This window comes from Schistocerca gregaria, chromosome 1, assembly GCF_023897955.1.
Source record: "Schistocerca gregaria isolate iqSchGreg1 chromosome 1, iqSchGreg1.2, whole genome shotgun sequence".
NCBI lineage: Eukaryota > Metazoa > Arthropoda > Insecta > Orthoptera > Acrididae > Schistocerca > Schistocerca gregaria.
In genome coordinates this window covers 1,041,314,159-1,041,329,957 of record NC_064920.1, presented here as the reverse complement: position 1 = coordinate 1,041,329,957, position 15,799 = coordinate 1,041,314,159, and the positions used below count along the sequence as shown (strand labels likewise).

Sequence of the window (15,799 nt, the reverse complement as noted above, 5' to 3'; positions counted from 1 at the left end):
TATAGTCGAATTAAATAACGCAATGCTGAGGAAACTAGTTAGGAAATGAGGCACTGAAAGTAGTAACTGAGTTTTCCTGTTTGGGCAAATGACTGCCGAAGCAGTGATTCAGATGGATACAGGCTACATATTTTTTTAAAGAACGATGTACAGATTTTTTGTTAAAACTGATTGTGAGAAAGAAAGTGTTGTTCTATGAAGATGTGCCGTGTTCTTTTCTTTCTCGCAGTCAGTTTTAAGTTGGATATCAGGACATTTAAACCTTCAGACAAAGTGTTTCCCCTACATACGCTCTTCATTCTTATATATATATAATTTTAATCAAAAATTGCATACACAAGTGAGCTATTTTGTTTTCTTCATTGCGGTCAATTTTAGGAGGAAAGAGAAATGTTGTATTTATGGCTTAACGACTTACGATTATACTATTACAATCGAATCCGAATCTTTGCAATCCTACCAGTTCACACATTAAAATTATCAGAAATATTACCACTGAAGCTACAGTTTTCACACAACCAGCAGCTGGAAAGGTCTATCCTGTATTCCTTATATCAATGATCCCAACCGATTTACCCGTTCATTTTAAATGACTTTATTTACCAATCGAGGTTTCGTTTGAAGTAACACTAGACAAGGGTCAAAATGGGAAGAAAGGAGTGTGGGAGAAAATGGATAGAGAGAGGGATCAGGAGGAGATGGAAAGGAACCGAGGGCAGAGGAGAAGATGGGAAGTTAGAGAGAGGTGGAGAAGGAGAGGCCCGATTGAGGGAGGGCATAGAAGCAATTCAGAGGTGGGCTGCTAGATTTGTACCGAGCGAGGTGGCGCAGTGTTTAGCACACTGGACTCGCAATCGGGAGGACGACGGTTCAATCACGGGCCCGGCCATCCTGATTTAGGTTTTCCGTGATTTCCCTAAATCGCTATAGGCAAATGCCAGGATGGTTCCTTTGAAAGGGGACGGCCGACTTCCTCCCCGGCCATCCCTAATCCGATGAGGCCGATGACCTCGCTGTTTGGTCTCTTCCCCCAAAGAACTCAACCCTGCTAGATTTGTTACTGTTAAGTTTGATCATCAAACGAGTGTTACGGAAATGCTTCAGGAACTCGGGTGGGGGACTGTAGAGGAAAGGATGCGTTGTTTTCGTGAATCGCCACTGAGGAAATTTAGAGAACCAGCATTTGAGGCTCACTGCAGTACACTTTTACTGCCGCCAACTTACATTTCGCGGAAAGACCACAAAGATAAGATAAGTGAGATTAGGGCTCGTACAGAGGCATATAGGCAGTCATTTTCCCCTCGTTCTGTTTAGGAGTGGAACAGGGAGAGAAGATGCTAGTTGTGGTACGAGGTACCCACCGCCACGAACCGTATGGTGGTTTGCGAAATATGTATGTAGGTGTAGATGTAGATGGACAAAGAGAGGACGGGGCAGGAGACTAGGACGTAAATAGAATTACCATATATGTTTAGCAATTGCGAAGCATTGCCGGGTTCACTAGTAGAATATTTAAAGTGTTAGGAAATATTTCTAAAGGTAATTGTCTGGAGTGTACCAGGTGAATCGTGAACGATAAACAGTTCAGACAATAAGAGAAAAAAAGCTTTTGAAATGTGTGGCAACAGATGAAAATTGAAGATTAGATGTTTAGATTGCATAACTAATGAGGACGTACTGGATCGAACTGAGTCTGAGGATAAAAGAAATTTATGGTACAAACTGAATTAAAAATGAAATCGTGGAATCGGTTGATAGGACACATCCTGGAGCATCAAGGAATCGTCACTTTGGTAGTGTATGTGTGCGTGTGTAAACGCGCGAGCGCGAAGCTACAATGGCTCTGAGCACTATGCGACGTAACTTCTGAGGTCATCAGTCGCCTAGAACTTAGAACTAATTGAACCTAACTAACCTAAGGACATCACACACATCCATGCCCGAGGCAGGATTTGAACCTGCGACTGTAGCGGTCGCTCGGCTCCAGACTGTAGCAGCTAGAACCGCACGGCCACCTTTCCCGGCCGAGCGAGAGGGGTGGTATAAAATTTGTAGAGGGAGACCAACGCTGGAACACAGAAAGAAGATTCAAATTGATGCAGGTTGCAGTGGCTAGGCAGAAATTTAGGACACTTGAACAGTAGAAATAAGCTTAAGAAACCAAAATCAAACCCCTCTTCGGAGTGAAGATGACAGCTACAGCACTGCTCCGTTGTTGTTATGGTCTTCAGTCCTGAGACTGGTTTGATGCAGCTCTCCACGCTACTCTATCCTGTGCAAGCTTCTTCATCTCCCAGTACCTATTGCAACCTACAACCTTCTGAATCTGCTTGGTGTATTCATCTCTTGGTCTCCCTCTACGATTTTTACCCTCCACGCTGCCCTCCAATACTAAATTGGTGATCCCTTGATGCCTCAGAAAATGTCCTACCAACCGATCCCTTCTTCTAGTCAAGTTGTGCCACAAACTTCCCTTCTTCCCAATCCTATTCAACACCTTCTCATTAGTTATGTGATCTACCCATCTAATCTTCAGCATTCTTCTGTAGCACCACATTTCGAAAGCTTCTATTCTCTTCTTGTCTAAACTATTTATCGTCCATGTTTCACTTCCATACATGGCTACATTCCATACACTGACACTTAAACCTATACTCGATGTTAACAAATTTCTCTTCTTCAGAAACGCTTTCCTTGCCATTGCCAGTCTACATTTTATATCCTCTCTACTTCGACCATCATCAGTTATTCTGCTCCCCAAATAGCAAAACTCATTTACTACTTTTTGCTGTTTCTGACAGACTTACAATGTCATCGGCGAACCTCAAAGTTTTTATTTCTTCTCCATGGATTTTAATACCTACTCCGAATTTTTCTTTTGTTTCCTTCACTGCTTGCTCAATATACAGATTGAATAACATCGGGGAGAGGCTACAACCTTGTCTCACTCCCTTCCCAACCACTGCTTCCATTTCATGCCCCTCAACTCTTATAACTGCCATTTGGTTTCTGTACAAATTGTAAATAGTCTTTCGCTCCCTGTATTTTACCCCTGCCACCTTTAGAATTTGAAAGAGAGTATTCCAGTCAACATTGTCAAATGCTTTCTCTAAGTCTACAAATGCTAGAAACATAGGTTTGCCTTTCCTTAATCTAGCTTCTAAGATAAGTGGTTGGGTCAGTATTGCTTCACGTGCTCCAATATTTCTACGGAATCCAAACTGATCTTCCCCTAGGTCGGCTTCTACTAGTTTTTCCATTCGTCTGTAAAGAATTCGCGTTAGTATTTTGCAGCCGTGACTTATGGTTCGGTAATTTTCACATCTGTCAACACCTGCTTTCTTTGTGATTGGAATTATTATATTCTTCTTTAAGTCTGAGGGTATTTCGCCTGTCTCATACATCTTGCTCACCAGATGGTAGAGTTTTGTCAGGGCTGGCTCACCCAAGGCTGTCAGTAGTTCTAATGGAATGATGTCTAGTGCCGGGGCCTTGTTTCGACTCAGGTCTCTGCTCAACTCTTCACGCAGTATCATTTTGTTTTGTCTCCGTTATAAGTCGTATAAAGTTGGCAGGTCCCCTGCGCGACCTTGTGTCATCACGTGCGGGGGTCCGGTCGGCGAGGCGAGTCGGTAGCCTCGGCACGGCAGGTTAGGACGGCGGCGCTCTCCGCACGGCGGCAGCCGCCTCGTCTATTCCTGTATGTGTGCCGCAGCGGGGGGCGCCGCCAGCAGCCAGATCACTGACCCAGTGGCGTGCAGCCGCCGTGTGTGGCGCCTGCCCTCGCCTGTAGCTCTGCAGCTGCTACGCTTTCCGAAATTAAGGCTTACTCTTACAGACTCACCTGCCACCACGCCACTGACGTGGCCCGCAACATACTTTAGAAGCTCACTCTCGAATCTGAGGTGACGCGAGATTTTGGGGTCATCCGGTTCTTGGTACGCGAGCGGCTGCATAGGGGTATGATACCGCACTCTACTCTCGCTCCATGAAAATCGATATCACGCGTCGCCGTCTGCGTTAAAAAGCCAATCGCACAAAATATTTATTCAAGACAACCGGTTTCAACAGTCTTAGCTGTCATCTTTATGTCACAAACATTTTTTTGACAATGTTGACTGGAATACTCTCTTTCAAATGCTGAAGGTGGCAGGGGTATTTACAATTGGCACAGAAACCAGACGGCAGTTATAAGAGACGAGGGACATGAAAGGGAAGCAGTAGTTGGGAAGGGAGTGAGACAGGGTTGTAGCCTCTCCCCGATGCTATTCAATCTGTATATTGAGCAAGCAGTAAAGGAAGTAAAAGAAAAATTTGGAGTAGGTATTAAAATTCATGGAGAAGAAATAAAACCTTTGAGGTCCGCCGATGACATTGTAATTCTGGATTACACACAAAGGACCTGGAAGAACAATTGAACGGAATGGACAGTGTCTTGAAAGGAAGATATAAGATGAACATAAACAAAAGCAAAACGAGGATAATGGAATGTAGTCGAATAAAATCAGGTGATTAGGGAATGAGACACTTAAAGTAGTAAAGTGGTTTTGCTATTTGGGGAGCAAAATAACTGATGATGGTCAAAGTAGAGAGGATATAAAATGTAGACTGGCAATGGCAACGAAAGCGTTTCTGAAGAAGAGAAATTTGTTAACATTTGGGAGAAGAGGAGTTTGTGGCACAACTTGACTAGAAGAAGGGATCGGTTTGTAGGACATATTCTGAGGCATCAAGGGATCACCAATTTATTACTGGAGGGCAGCGTAGAGGGTGAAAATCGTAGAGGGAGGCCTAGAAATGAATACACTAAGCAGATTCAGAAAGGTGTAGGCTGCAGTAGGTACTGGGAGAAGAAGCTTGCACAGGATAGAGTAGCATGGAGAGCTGCATCAAACCAGTCTCAGGACTGAAGACCACAACAACAACACATTTTTTCGTAGTAAAATATGTTCCTTTTTGCTGAACCTCACGCACTAGACGTCAAGTGGATAAAACTCAGCACATTATAAACGTTTGTCATCGCTAAAATATTAAAAAATGTATATGCTGCACACATACTAAACAGTGCGGATCCACTTTAAATGGCGTATGTTTAGTATGTGCCCAGCATATGTACAGAGGTCTGATATTGTGTACCGTATCTGTATCATGTAACAAGCATCTGTGAGCAATATGTATATGGCCATGGGCTTTTGCACTAGGTGCTGTATGTTTTTAAATATTTTAGCGATGATAATAATAATGAGCGTATGGCATTGGTGGCCGGGAGACCCCTCGCAGGGCGGTTCGGCCGCCGCTCCAAATGTTCTTTAACGCTACTACGGCGACTTGCGAGTGAATGAGGATGAAACGATGATGAAAGGCACACAACACCCAGTCATCTCGTGGCAGAGAAAATCCGTGACCCTGCCGGGAATCGAACCCAGGACCCCTCGCACGGGAAGGGAGAACGCTACCGCAAGACCACGAGCCGCGGACTTAGCGATGATAAACGTTTATAACGTGCTGAGTTTTATCCACTTGACGTCCTGCGCTTAAGGCTCAAGTAAAATGAACATGTTTCACTACAGAAAATGTTTAAAACCTGAAGATGACAGCTAAGACTGTTGGAATCGGTTGTCTTGAATAAAAATTATTTTGTGCGATCTTGGCTTTCGGGTAGTTTGTAACAATCTTAAAGTTTGACAACAAGAAAAACCATGCCGGGACGAAGAGTGCCAATGGACCTTCGAGTAATGCGGATCTTGGGAGGCCCCATTCCATGGTTTCGCACGCAAGGTACTTCGGTGTAACCCTAGTCAGAGCCCGCCCGATTTTCCGGAGTGGGAAGGAGCGCCTGGTCCCCAGCACGAATCCGCCCGGCGGACTTGTGTCGAGGTCCAGTGAGCCGGCCAGTCTCTGGATGGTTTTTAGGCGGTTTTCCATCTGACTCGGTGAATGCGGACCGGTTCCCCTCGTTCCGCCACAGCTACACTATGTCGGCGATTGCTGCGCAAACAAGTTCTCCACGTACGCGAACACCACCATTCCTCTACCACGCAAACATAGGGATTACACTCGTCTGGTGTGAGACGTTCCCTGGGGGGGGGGGGGGGGTCCACCGGGGGCCGAACCGCGCAATAAACCTGAAAGTGTGGTTCGGTGTGGGGCGGCGGAGGGCGGTAGTCGTCGTGGGGTTGAGGGCCACTGCGACTGCGGTTGCGGCGGGCTTTCGGATGGTTTGTAACAATCTTAAAGTTTGACAACAAGAAAAACCATGCCGGGACGCAGAGTGCCCGGTTAACATACAATACAATAGTCTACAAACCTAGATAGACGCCTCACTTAGAAATCACACGTCAGAGAGGTTTGGGGGCAAAGCATGTGCCCGTCTGGAGGCGCTTTACCCCCTCCTAAGCCCTGTGGTGCTGCGCTGCATCTAGCACTGACCCGACCAATACTAGAATATGCGGCCACTGTGTGGGGGCAAACGCAACCGACTGCCATATTCGCAGGTTCCAAGGGGAGCAAGGTAGAACCTCGTGACTCACCATGCACCTCTCGCGAGATTACCCTACTCTGGGAACTCAGTCAGGGAACAGACGTCCTCCTATTACGGACAGAGTTAAGCAGACTGCCCGACTGTGCTACGAAACGCCGCGGGAGCCTCATAATAGGCTGAATGCAAGTCTGGAAAATCAAAAACACAGGAGACGGACCAGCTAGATCGCCCGATATGCTATGGAAGTGAAGAGAGATCAACAAGAATACACAAACAACTTCATAATACTGAGAGAAAATACAGATGCGTTAGATATAAAAATAGACTATAATTTCAGGAAAAGCAGGAACAGTTTTCAACAAATGTAGCCTACATAAAAGTTACAGATAGAACTATGCATTAGAGTAAGAGAGGGCCGTTGATCCCTACATTTCACCCAATGCTCCAAATAGTCTCAGACTGCTAGCAGTATGCAGAGCGTGTTGTTAAGGCTGGACACGGTTTTGTAAGATTTATGAGGGGTTTTTCCTACCATGGCTGGCACCGACTCATTCAGGTTACCGTGAAAATGAACTAAAATGTTCAGTTCAACGTGCCCGGTAACCAAGTGTTACCTTTTCTACTCTCTTTACGATGAGTATCATGCGAACACTCCCGTCCCCAAGATGACAACAGCTATGACGCATACCTTCCTGGTGTGACGAACGCACAGGTACCCCTTTCATATCTCCACTAGTTCGGTAAATCCCCCAGAAAGGTTGAGACTACTTGGAACAGTGGGTAATAATAATAATGTCTGACGAGGGCCTCCCGTCGGGTTGACCACTCGCCTGGTGCAAGTCTTTCGAGTTGACGCCACTTCGGCGACTTGCGCGTCGATAGGGATGAAATGATGATGATTAGGACAACACAACACCCAGTCCCTGAGCGGAGAAACTCTCCGACCCAGCCGGGAATCGAACCCGGGCCCTTAGGATTGACAGCCTGTCGCGCTGACCACTCAGATACCGGGGGCGGTCAGAACAGTGGGTGAAATGTAGGGATCAACGGCCCCCCTCCCCGCAATTTGCTAGTTCTTTAGGGTCTAGTGACGAATGTGTGGCTTCGGTTGGATATGACAGGAATGAAGAAACCCTTGGACTCTCTTCCTCGCCAAATTGAGGACATCGTTGAGTAAAACAGAAGTCATATCTGGCGTTCCCCATGGAAATGTTACAGACCCTCTCTGTTCCTGATCCATATAAACGATTTAGGATAAATCTGAGCTGCCCACTTAGATTGTTGGCAGATTATGATGTCATTTTATGTCTGGTAAAGTCACCAGGTGATTAAAACCAATTGCAAAAGATTTCGACGAGATATCTGTACGATACGAAAAGTGGCAGTTGATTCTAAATAATGAAAAGTGTGAAGTCATCCAAATGAGTATCACAAGGGGTCCGCTAAATTTCGGTTCACTTAAAGCATCCAAATCTAAAGGCCGTAATTTCAACTAAATACTCATGGACTGCAATTACAAATAACTTAAATTGGAACGATCAAGTAGGTAATTTACTGAGAAAAACAAAAGACTGTGATTTATTGCCAGAATACTTAGAAAGTGCAACAGGTCCGCTGAAGATATTGCTTACACCACGCTTGTCCACCCTCTTGTGGCACGGTGTGTACGGGGACAAGGAAAAAAAATTCCCGGGTTATTCCCGGGTTTCTCCCGGATATCCCGTTTAAAAAATATGCCTTTTCCCGGGCGAAAATACACTATTTCTGTGCTGAGTGACAGTAGGTTTTCCGTAGATTTTCCCTCGGAACTGTAAAACTTATCAATCCTTTAAATGGTTAACGTTTTATACAATCGCGTAGAACTTCCCGGAAAAAAAGAAAAAAAGAGACGGGGCAGAGAAGTTTTGGAGGGACTTTAAATAAAAAAAAAGGAGAGAAGTTTTGGAAAGACCTTCGAATTGCAGCAACATATACGCTGCATATTTTCGTGTTACGAAAGTATAAATTCGAACTGCACCAAACACAGCGCGTTAGTTTCCGGAGCGTTGAAACCGAGGTTGCGATGTCCTTTTTTAAGCGAGTCATATCTCAAGCCACGAGATCTCGCGAGCCGATGACAGCAGCTGTTCAGAGCATAGGACACGTGTTTTAGTCACCCAACAGCAAGATCACTGGTTACATAGCGTGAACACACAAGAGGAAAAGTTAACAGCTTACACTAATGTACATAGTACCGTATATCTACAAGAAAAGCTAAGCTTTCACATATAATATTGGTCTCCAAGATTAACACGCTACAACACAAGCTAAGCTTTCACATGTAATATTGATCTTTTTTTGCTTGTGTTATACTTTAAGATACATCACACAAATATGGCAGTAAATTTAAAATTATGACATAAATGTCTCGGCTCGAAATTCTTGTAAGTGGCTGGTCCTCAAACTGTTCAGTTACGAACTCTGTGATTTAGAGATCCATCTCACTTTCTCACACACAACATAATTCATCTTGCGTAAAAAGAAATTTACTTTGAAAGTAACGCTTTTCTAACCACCGTTCGCAATACTATCCGGAGACTGTTAGAAATAGGTTCGATTTACCAGTTGCCAGAGAGCGCCAGAAAACAGGCACTTTTGTGCGTGCGCAACTGCAGTGGTTGTGGAAGCCCGCATGTTCGTGTGTATAAAACACTAAGAGAGCTTACATTACAACATAAAAGAAGCAGTGCATCGGAGGATATTACAAAGAGCATCGGAATTTCGTAAACCACACTAAAATGCACAATTCGGCTTGAAGTGCAAATTGGCTTTTTCCAGATTCACAATGAAGTAGGTCCCATATGATATTAAGCTTTTCAGTGTGGTTTTTGGGATGTAAAGTTTCTTGGAGCATCAGTACTCTACGATCTCATTTTTGGTTCTTTATTATGGCATAATGCCATACATGGCAGAAGATCATAACGTGTACTTGAAATTACACTCAGCGAACAATTGGAACTATCCAATACTGTAGAATGAAACACTTCGTTTCCAATAAAATGATTGCTTCAGCAGAAAGATTAATAAAGCCAAATTTCTTTAGCAAACTTGCAAAAATAACTTCGTCGTTCTGCAAGGCGATTAATCCTTGACTGCTAACTTGTAAATAAAATAAAATCAGAAAACTGAAATTAATAATATATTTTTGCCCTCCGTAATTACGTGAAAGTATTTTAATTCACTTGATAGCTCCCGGCCACAGAAATCCGTTTTGTTTTCATTTGATGTGGGAGCTGTACACGAAGAGAAGCAGCGAAATAACTTAACGTAAACACGGATCACGTGGAGACTAACCCCCTCCCCACTACAACTCAAGACAACACTTTGCAAGCGCGAATCTGGCAGCTAGGGCGCGCGAGATAAATTTTCTCGTTTGCATCTGGATGCTTGCTGCTACTACCGATACAGCTAACAGCCAAACTTGAAGTAGCGGGAAGCGGGAGAAGGTACTGCTTATACGCGAGTCGAATGCGAATGCGCAACATACCGTTGGCAACTGGTCAAACGAACCTAATGTGAATAGTTGTGACGTCACGCTCATAGTAAGCAGTTTATTGTTACGAAGAATTACAGTCTGCGCGCTATGGCCTTTCATATATTTTTGCTATCTGCAGACGCTTGTGCGTGCACGGTGTTTTGTTGTTGTAAAATGCACTTAAGTATTATTTTTTTTCCCTCTCGTTCATAGTTTATTGCTGCAGTATCATTCTCCAGTAGCAAGATACAACAACATTCTTTGCTAGAGAATCAATTCTGCAGTCAAAATTACAAAAATTTAACTGAAAGCTAAAACAATGAAAAATTCCCGGAATTCCGAAAAATTCACGGGTTTTTCCCGGGTTATTCCCGGTTGTACCGGGTCGTATCCACCCAGTGTGGAGTACTGCTGTGCGGTGTAGGATCTGGATCAGATGGGACGGCTGGACGACATCAAACAAGTTCAACGAAGGGCAGCTCGTTTTATATCGTCGCGAAATATGGAAGAGGGTGCCACGGCATCACAACCGGATAGAATCCGAATACCGTATTATCAACGGTGACGTACATCAACCAACGACAGTGTATTTGTTAGGGAGTTTTCCAGTTAAATTTCGCCTCAAACATATGATTGCAAACGCACAGAACGAAGTCCACTCAAGTGATACTCTTAATACACTGACAACGTGGCGGTTGGCAATACGTTCCGCATAGAAATAAAACTACCGACGAAGGAAGGAGGAAGTGGCCCTCACAAACAGACGGTACAAAAGAGAGAACATCGTGAAGAAAAACAAGAGCATGTAGCTCTTAAGCAAAGAAAGAAAATGAGGAGCACCGGCCGCTTTAAAAGACAAGACCGGTAATAGTGAAACTATTTTAGTCTCACACCAAAGGCAGCGTCCCATCAATCACCACTGTCCAGACGGGAGCTACACCCTACACACAGCCGCTGCCGGCCGCTGTGACCGAGCGGTTCTAGGCGCTTCAGTCTGGAACCGCGCTGCTGCTACGGTTGCAGGTTCGAATCCTGCCTCGGGCATGGATGTGTGTGATGTTCTTAGGTTAGTTAGGTTAGGTTTAAGTAGTTCTAAGTTCTAGGGAACTGATGACCTCAGATGTTAAGTCCCATAGTGCTCAAAGCCATTTCAACCATTTTTTGAATACCGAAAGTGACCTTAGACAGTGAACCAAACGACCACTGTACCGAAACGTTACAGTCATCAGATGAAGTAGAGGTGGAAATGTCTTCCATTCAAGCACGAGGTCAGCTATTTTACTTACGCAAAGACAAAGTGGAGTCACAATCCAGGACATTCGAATGTGAGGACAAGATCTCATAATATTGTTATTGGTAGACAAGAAACAAAGCCTGTGTTAAAAGATGCCAAAGATATTGTAGACTATTTTCTTCTTTTTTTAATTGAAGAAATGTGAATGACAGAGGAACATAAACGAATATTCATATTAGAAAAATCAAGGCTCTATTTTCAAGAGAGAGGGATTGTAAAGAGACTGACATTATAGAACTGAAAGCGATAACTGGCATTTTATACATGGTTGGTATTTAAAAAATGCGTCATTTGAGTGTGCAGGAAATGTGGGACAAAGACGGCACAGCTCCTGATTTTTCGAGCCGTTATAAGCAGTACTAGATTTCTTTTTTTTTATGACGACTGTAAGGCGTGACGATATTCAAACCCGCTGAGTGGTATGACAATCTCGCCCCAGTTCGTGAAATATTTGATTCGTTTGTCGCAAAGTGTCCATCGAATTATCATGTAGGAGAAAATGTAACAATTGATGAAATGTTAAGGCCGCTGTAAATTCCGTATGTATATAGTAAATAAACTGCCCAAGTACAGAATCAAGGTGCTTTATGCGACTCATAGAGTCCTTTTACACACGTAATGTTGAAATTTACCCAGGCAAGCGATCAAATCGCCCATACAAGTTAGATAACACTGCATCTGCTGCCGTGAATCGTTTATCACAAGGTATATTATACACTGGTAGAAATATAACGACTGATAGTTATTTCAGCTCGGTTCCACTGGCTGACGAATTGATTAGAAAAAGAACAACTTTAGTTGGTACTCTCAGATAGAATAAAAAAGAAATCCCTCCTTTGCTCCTAGATATTAAAGATATTAAAATAAGGGCAACACCCAGCATTATATTTGATTTTCATGAGAACAAGGTTCTGGTTTCCTGTATACCAAAGAAATAATTAGAAAAAAGCTGTGCTTGTGCCAAGTACGCTCCATGACAATGATCAGTTCGATCCAACAATTGGGGAACAAGCAAAACCCGAAACTATCACGTATTATAATCGGACAAAATGAGGTGTCGATATGGTGGACCGACAGAAAGACGAATATTCCGTGGCTGGTGTAGCATGTAAGTGGCCGCTGAGATTATTATTTTCGATTTTAAATGTTACTGACATAAAGAGTTCAAATGGTTCAAATGGCTCTGAGCACTATGGGACTCAACTGCTGTGGTCATCAGTCCCCTAGAACTTAGAACTACTTAAACCTAACTAACCTAAGGACATCACACACATCCATGCCCGAGGCAGGATTCGAACCTGCGACCGACATAAAGAGTCAAAAGAGAATACAAATGTGATTATTACTAGGAGACAGCACTTGAAAAGGTTGGCATTAGAGCTAACAAGACCACAAAAAGTGCGTAGGAGTACAATACAAGACCTGTATCATCCTCTACAGCAAGTTATAAAACGATTTACCAATGATACTAAAGTATCAGACGCCAAAAAAATCAGTGATATATGTCAAGTATGTCCAAGACGCAATAATCGGAAGTAAGAAAAGGCTTGTATCCATTGCCAAAGAACACGCTGAAACATTATGTGATACGTGCATAGCTCAAATATATGATGAAGATTAAGTCACAGAAGTTAAATAATAAGAAATACTTGTTTCCAATGTTTTTCTTTTTCTTTTGTAAGTGCCTCAGAAGACGGGATTATAATTGTCCAGCAATATAGATAAACTCATTGCTTTGTACTGCAAATAAATGTATTAAATACTAAAATGAGTGTTATATTGTAAAAATAGTAAAAATAACAAAATCAAACTAATTTACCCATTTTACGTACGTTTCCGACTGCTTGTTGAGTATGAGCAAAATGCTCCAAACGCGAACAATCGCGTCAACTTTTAAAGGCGCGAGTTCTCGCGGGTTAACAACGAAACTACCACATTTAAATACGCAAATTCTCGTTCATTAGAGGAGTGATCTGGTTCAATTTATGCTACGCCTGGGGTACAATCAGTGAGTTTTTAATCCAAAATACGAAGCAGATAGTTAGGGTCCCTCGCATAATTGGTCACTAAAAATTGGAAAAAGAATGTGAATATCTGATGAATTCGATATTGAAAGTATCTGCTTGTAACTCATAAACAACTACAAGACCCTGAAATTACGAAAGGGCGGAGTGCACCGTCCCATCGACGTTGAGGCAGTTAGGACATAAGCAGTATTCTGAATCTGAGTCACATAAACGTATAATATTTCTCTTTCTTCAGCAACACTCCGTAATGAGAACAAAAATGTTTTTAGTCATCTCTCTAAATGTTAAAAACTGATTTCTCGCTTCGTTTTCTCATCTTTCATGTCATCCGTGGAAACTGCGGCCGAATGAACTCTACCCCGCGTAAATCAAAGAAGGGCCGCTGAGATGACCGTTACGTTACAGCGCGGTGCTAGTCAGCGATAGCAAGAGTATCGATTTCGCCCGACTGCGCCATCGCTGTACATTATTATTTACCTGTTACACACATAAATTAAACTGACTGGTTTGTATTCACGTTCAGTTGCTGTTTAGTTGCCTATGGGTTGCTATTATTATGCTGTTGTGTCGAGGACTGTTCAGCTGCATTTGAGATTACTGTAAACTGCTTTTGCAACTACAGCTAAACATTAAAGTGATTTATTTATCTATTGAAAGTGTATATACACAATTTCAAGGAGAAGTGTATCTTTTTCGGGGTAGGATGTTATAGTGACTCTTGGAAACACAAAATTTTTTACTGCCATTCAAAAATACGGCAGGCAAAATTGTTCACCGTAGTTTAACCAGCAATGGGTGCAAAGGATTAATCACGCTAAAATGATGATTGATGTGCTTCTCTATACTGATGCACAAATTCGAATCTGAACAAACAATAAAAAGACTATGGATATTTTCACAGCTACTGACTTACCACTACCAACTTTATTTTTTTAGTTTATACATTCTTTGAAAGATTCATTATTATTAATAATCGCTGAATAAGGACACAACAAAGGAACTGCATATCGCTTATGACTCCTAGTATTACGAAGGTGAGCCGAAACTGAAACTTCGACGGATTCCTTAAATAACTACATTGCACCACGATAATATTTCGGTAAGGAGGCGTAATTCCGCAAAATCGGGAAAGGACAGATGAGAAAGACGATTTTGGTCTTTTTTATGAAACCATTCAGGTATCCGCCTCAACAAGTACTTTAATTGGCTAAGAAGGTCATTAAGGACTGTAGGTGGAACATGTGGTGTTGCACTTCCGACTACGGGCAGTGCGCAAGAGCAAGTGAAATCGTGTATCATAACATCAGAGTTACCTCGCCCCACATCAGAACCTGCCCAACGCAACTCGTGGCGGAACAACATAACGAAGCAGTGGGGTGGGCTTACCTGTCGTCACATTTCCACGTGGCTTGGCGCCCAGGATAGCTAAGTTAACGTTCGCCTTGCGTCCGTCGATGATGGGGTTGGGATCCTTGCACGCCCTTTCTGCCGCAGTGCGGTCGCCCATTATCACCTGTAACAACGGAGAACATTCATTACTACAAGACACAGATTCTGGTTCAACATTGCTTATGGTCCTGACCTCACACAACTACTAACAAGACAGAGACAAGAAATAGGAAAGCAAAAGAAAACAACCATTTGATTGCCAAAGACTCTGTACATGGAACAGAGCTGCACTGGCACTTACGAAGATGTCTAATTCTAATTGTAGATGTTTTGTATTTCAATGGTGCAAGTTTTTTGCAGTTCACCAGCAATACCTTGTGCTGTTCTTCCTGAGAGAATTAGTCAACTCCCTGATTAAAACGTAAAGGGTACTTCCCCTTAGTCTAGAATCTCGAAATCTGGCAATATGCAGGGTTTCACTGTACAAGCATAGTAAACAATCCGAAAATTGTGAATTTACAATTATATTACACGAAAATGTTTTTTTCCATTTGTTACAGACCGAAAAATGGTTCAAATGGCTCTGAGCACTACGGGACTTACTTCTGAGGTCATCAGTCCCCTACAACTTAGAACTAATTAAACCTAACTAACCTAAGGACATCACACACATCCAAGCCCGAGGCAGGATTCGAACCTGTGACTGTAGCGGCCGCGCGGTTCCAGACTTTAGCGCCTAGAACCGTCGGCCACCCCGGCCGGCTTACCAGACCGACTGTCTGTCAGTGGTAGACGTATTAAGTTGGAAGTTATGCTACATACTAAGGTCTATGGTCCCTTTGTGACATAATAAACGTCAGCTTTTATGTCAACATAATCAAAAAATACGGCCATTTATGTCGCATACTCGTAAACTCAATCATCAAAGCCTGTACTTCCCATTGACTTTGGAAGAAGATGATTTTACAGTACAAGTAAAGGAAAAAAGATCCGAAGATTGATAATTAGTAATTACATCATAAGAGAAAATCTTTTTTTTTTTTTATCCGACTGTCCGGCTGTCTCTGCCCATCTCTGCGGTATCGATACCGATA

General features: G+C 42.9%; 1 protein-coding gene across 1 annotated transcript in view; it reads right to left on the bottom strand.

Moving 5' to 3' along the window:
* LOC126279923 (RNA-binding protein 24-B-like) overlaps positions 1 to 15,799 on the bottom strand; it is a 320,643-nt gene that overhangs the window by 175,277 nt on the left and 129,567 nt on the right. The window contains exon 2 of the mRNA XM_049979717.1: positions 14,703 to 14,829. Coding sequence (XP_049835674.1) covers positions 14,703 to 14,829 — 127 coding nt within the window. The remainder of the gene's footprint in view (positions 1 to 14,702; positions 14,830 to 15,799) is intronic.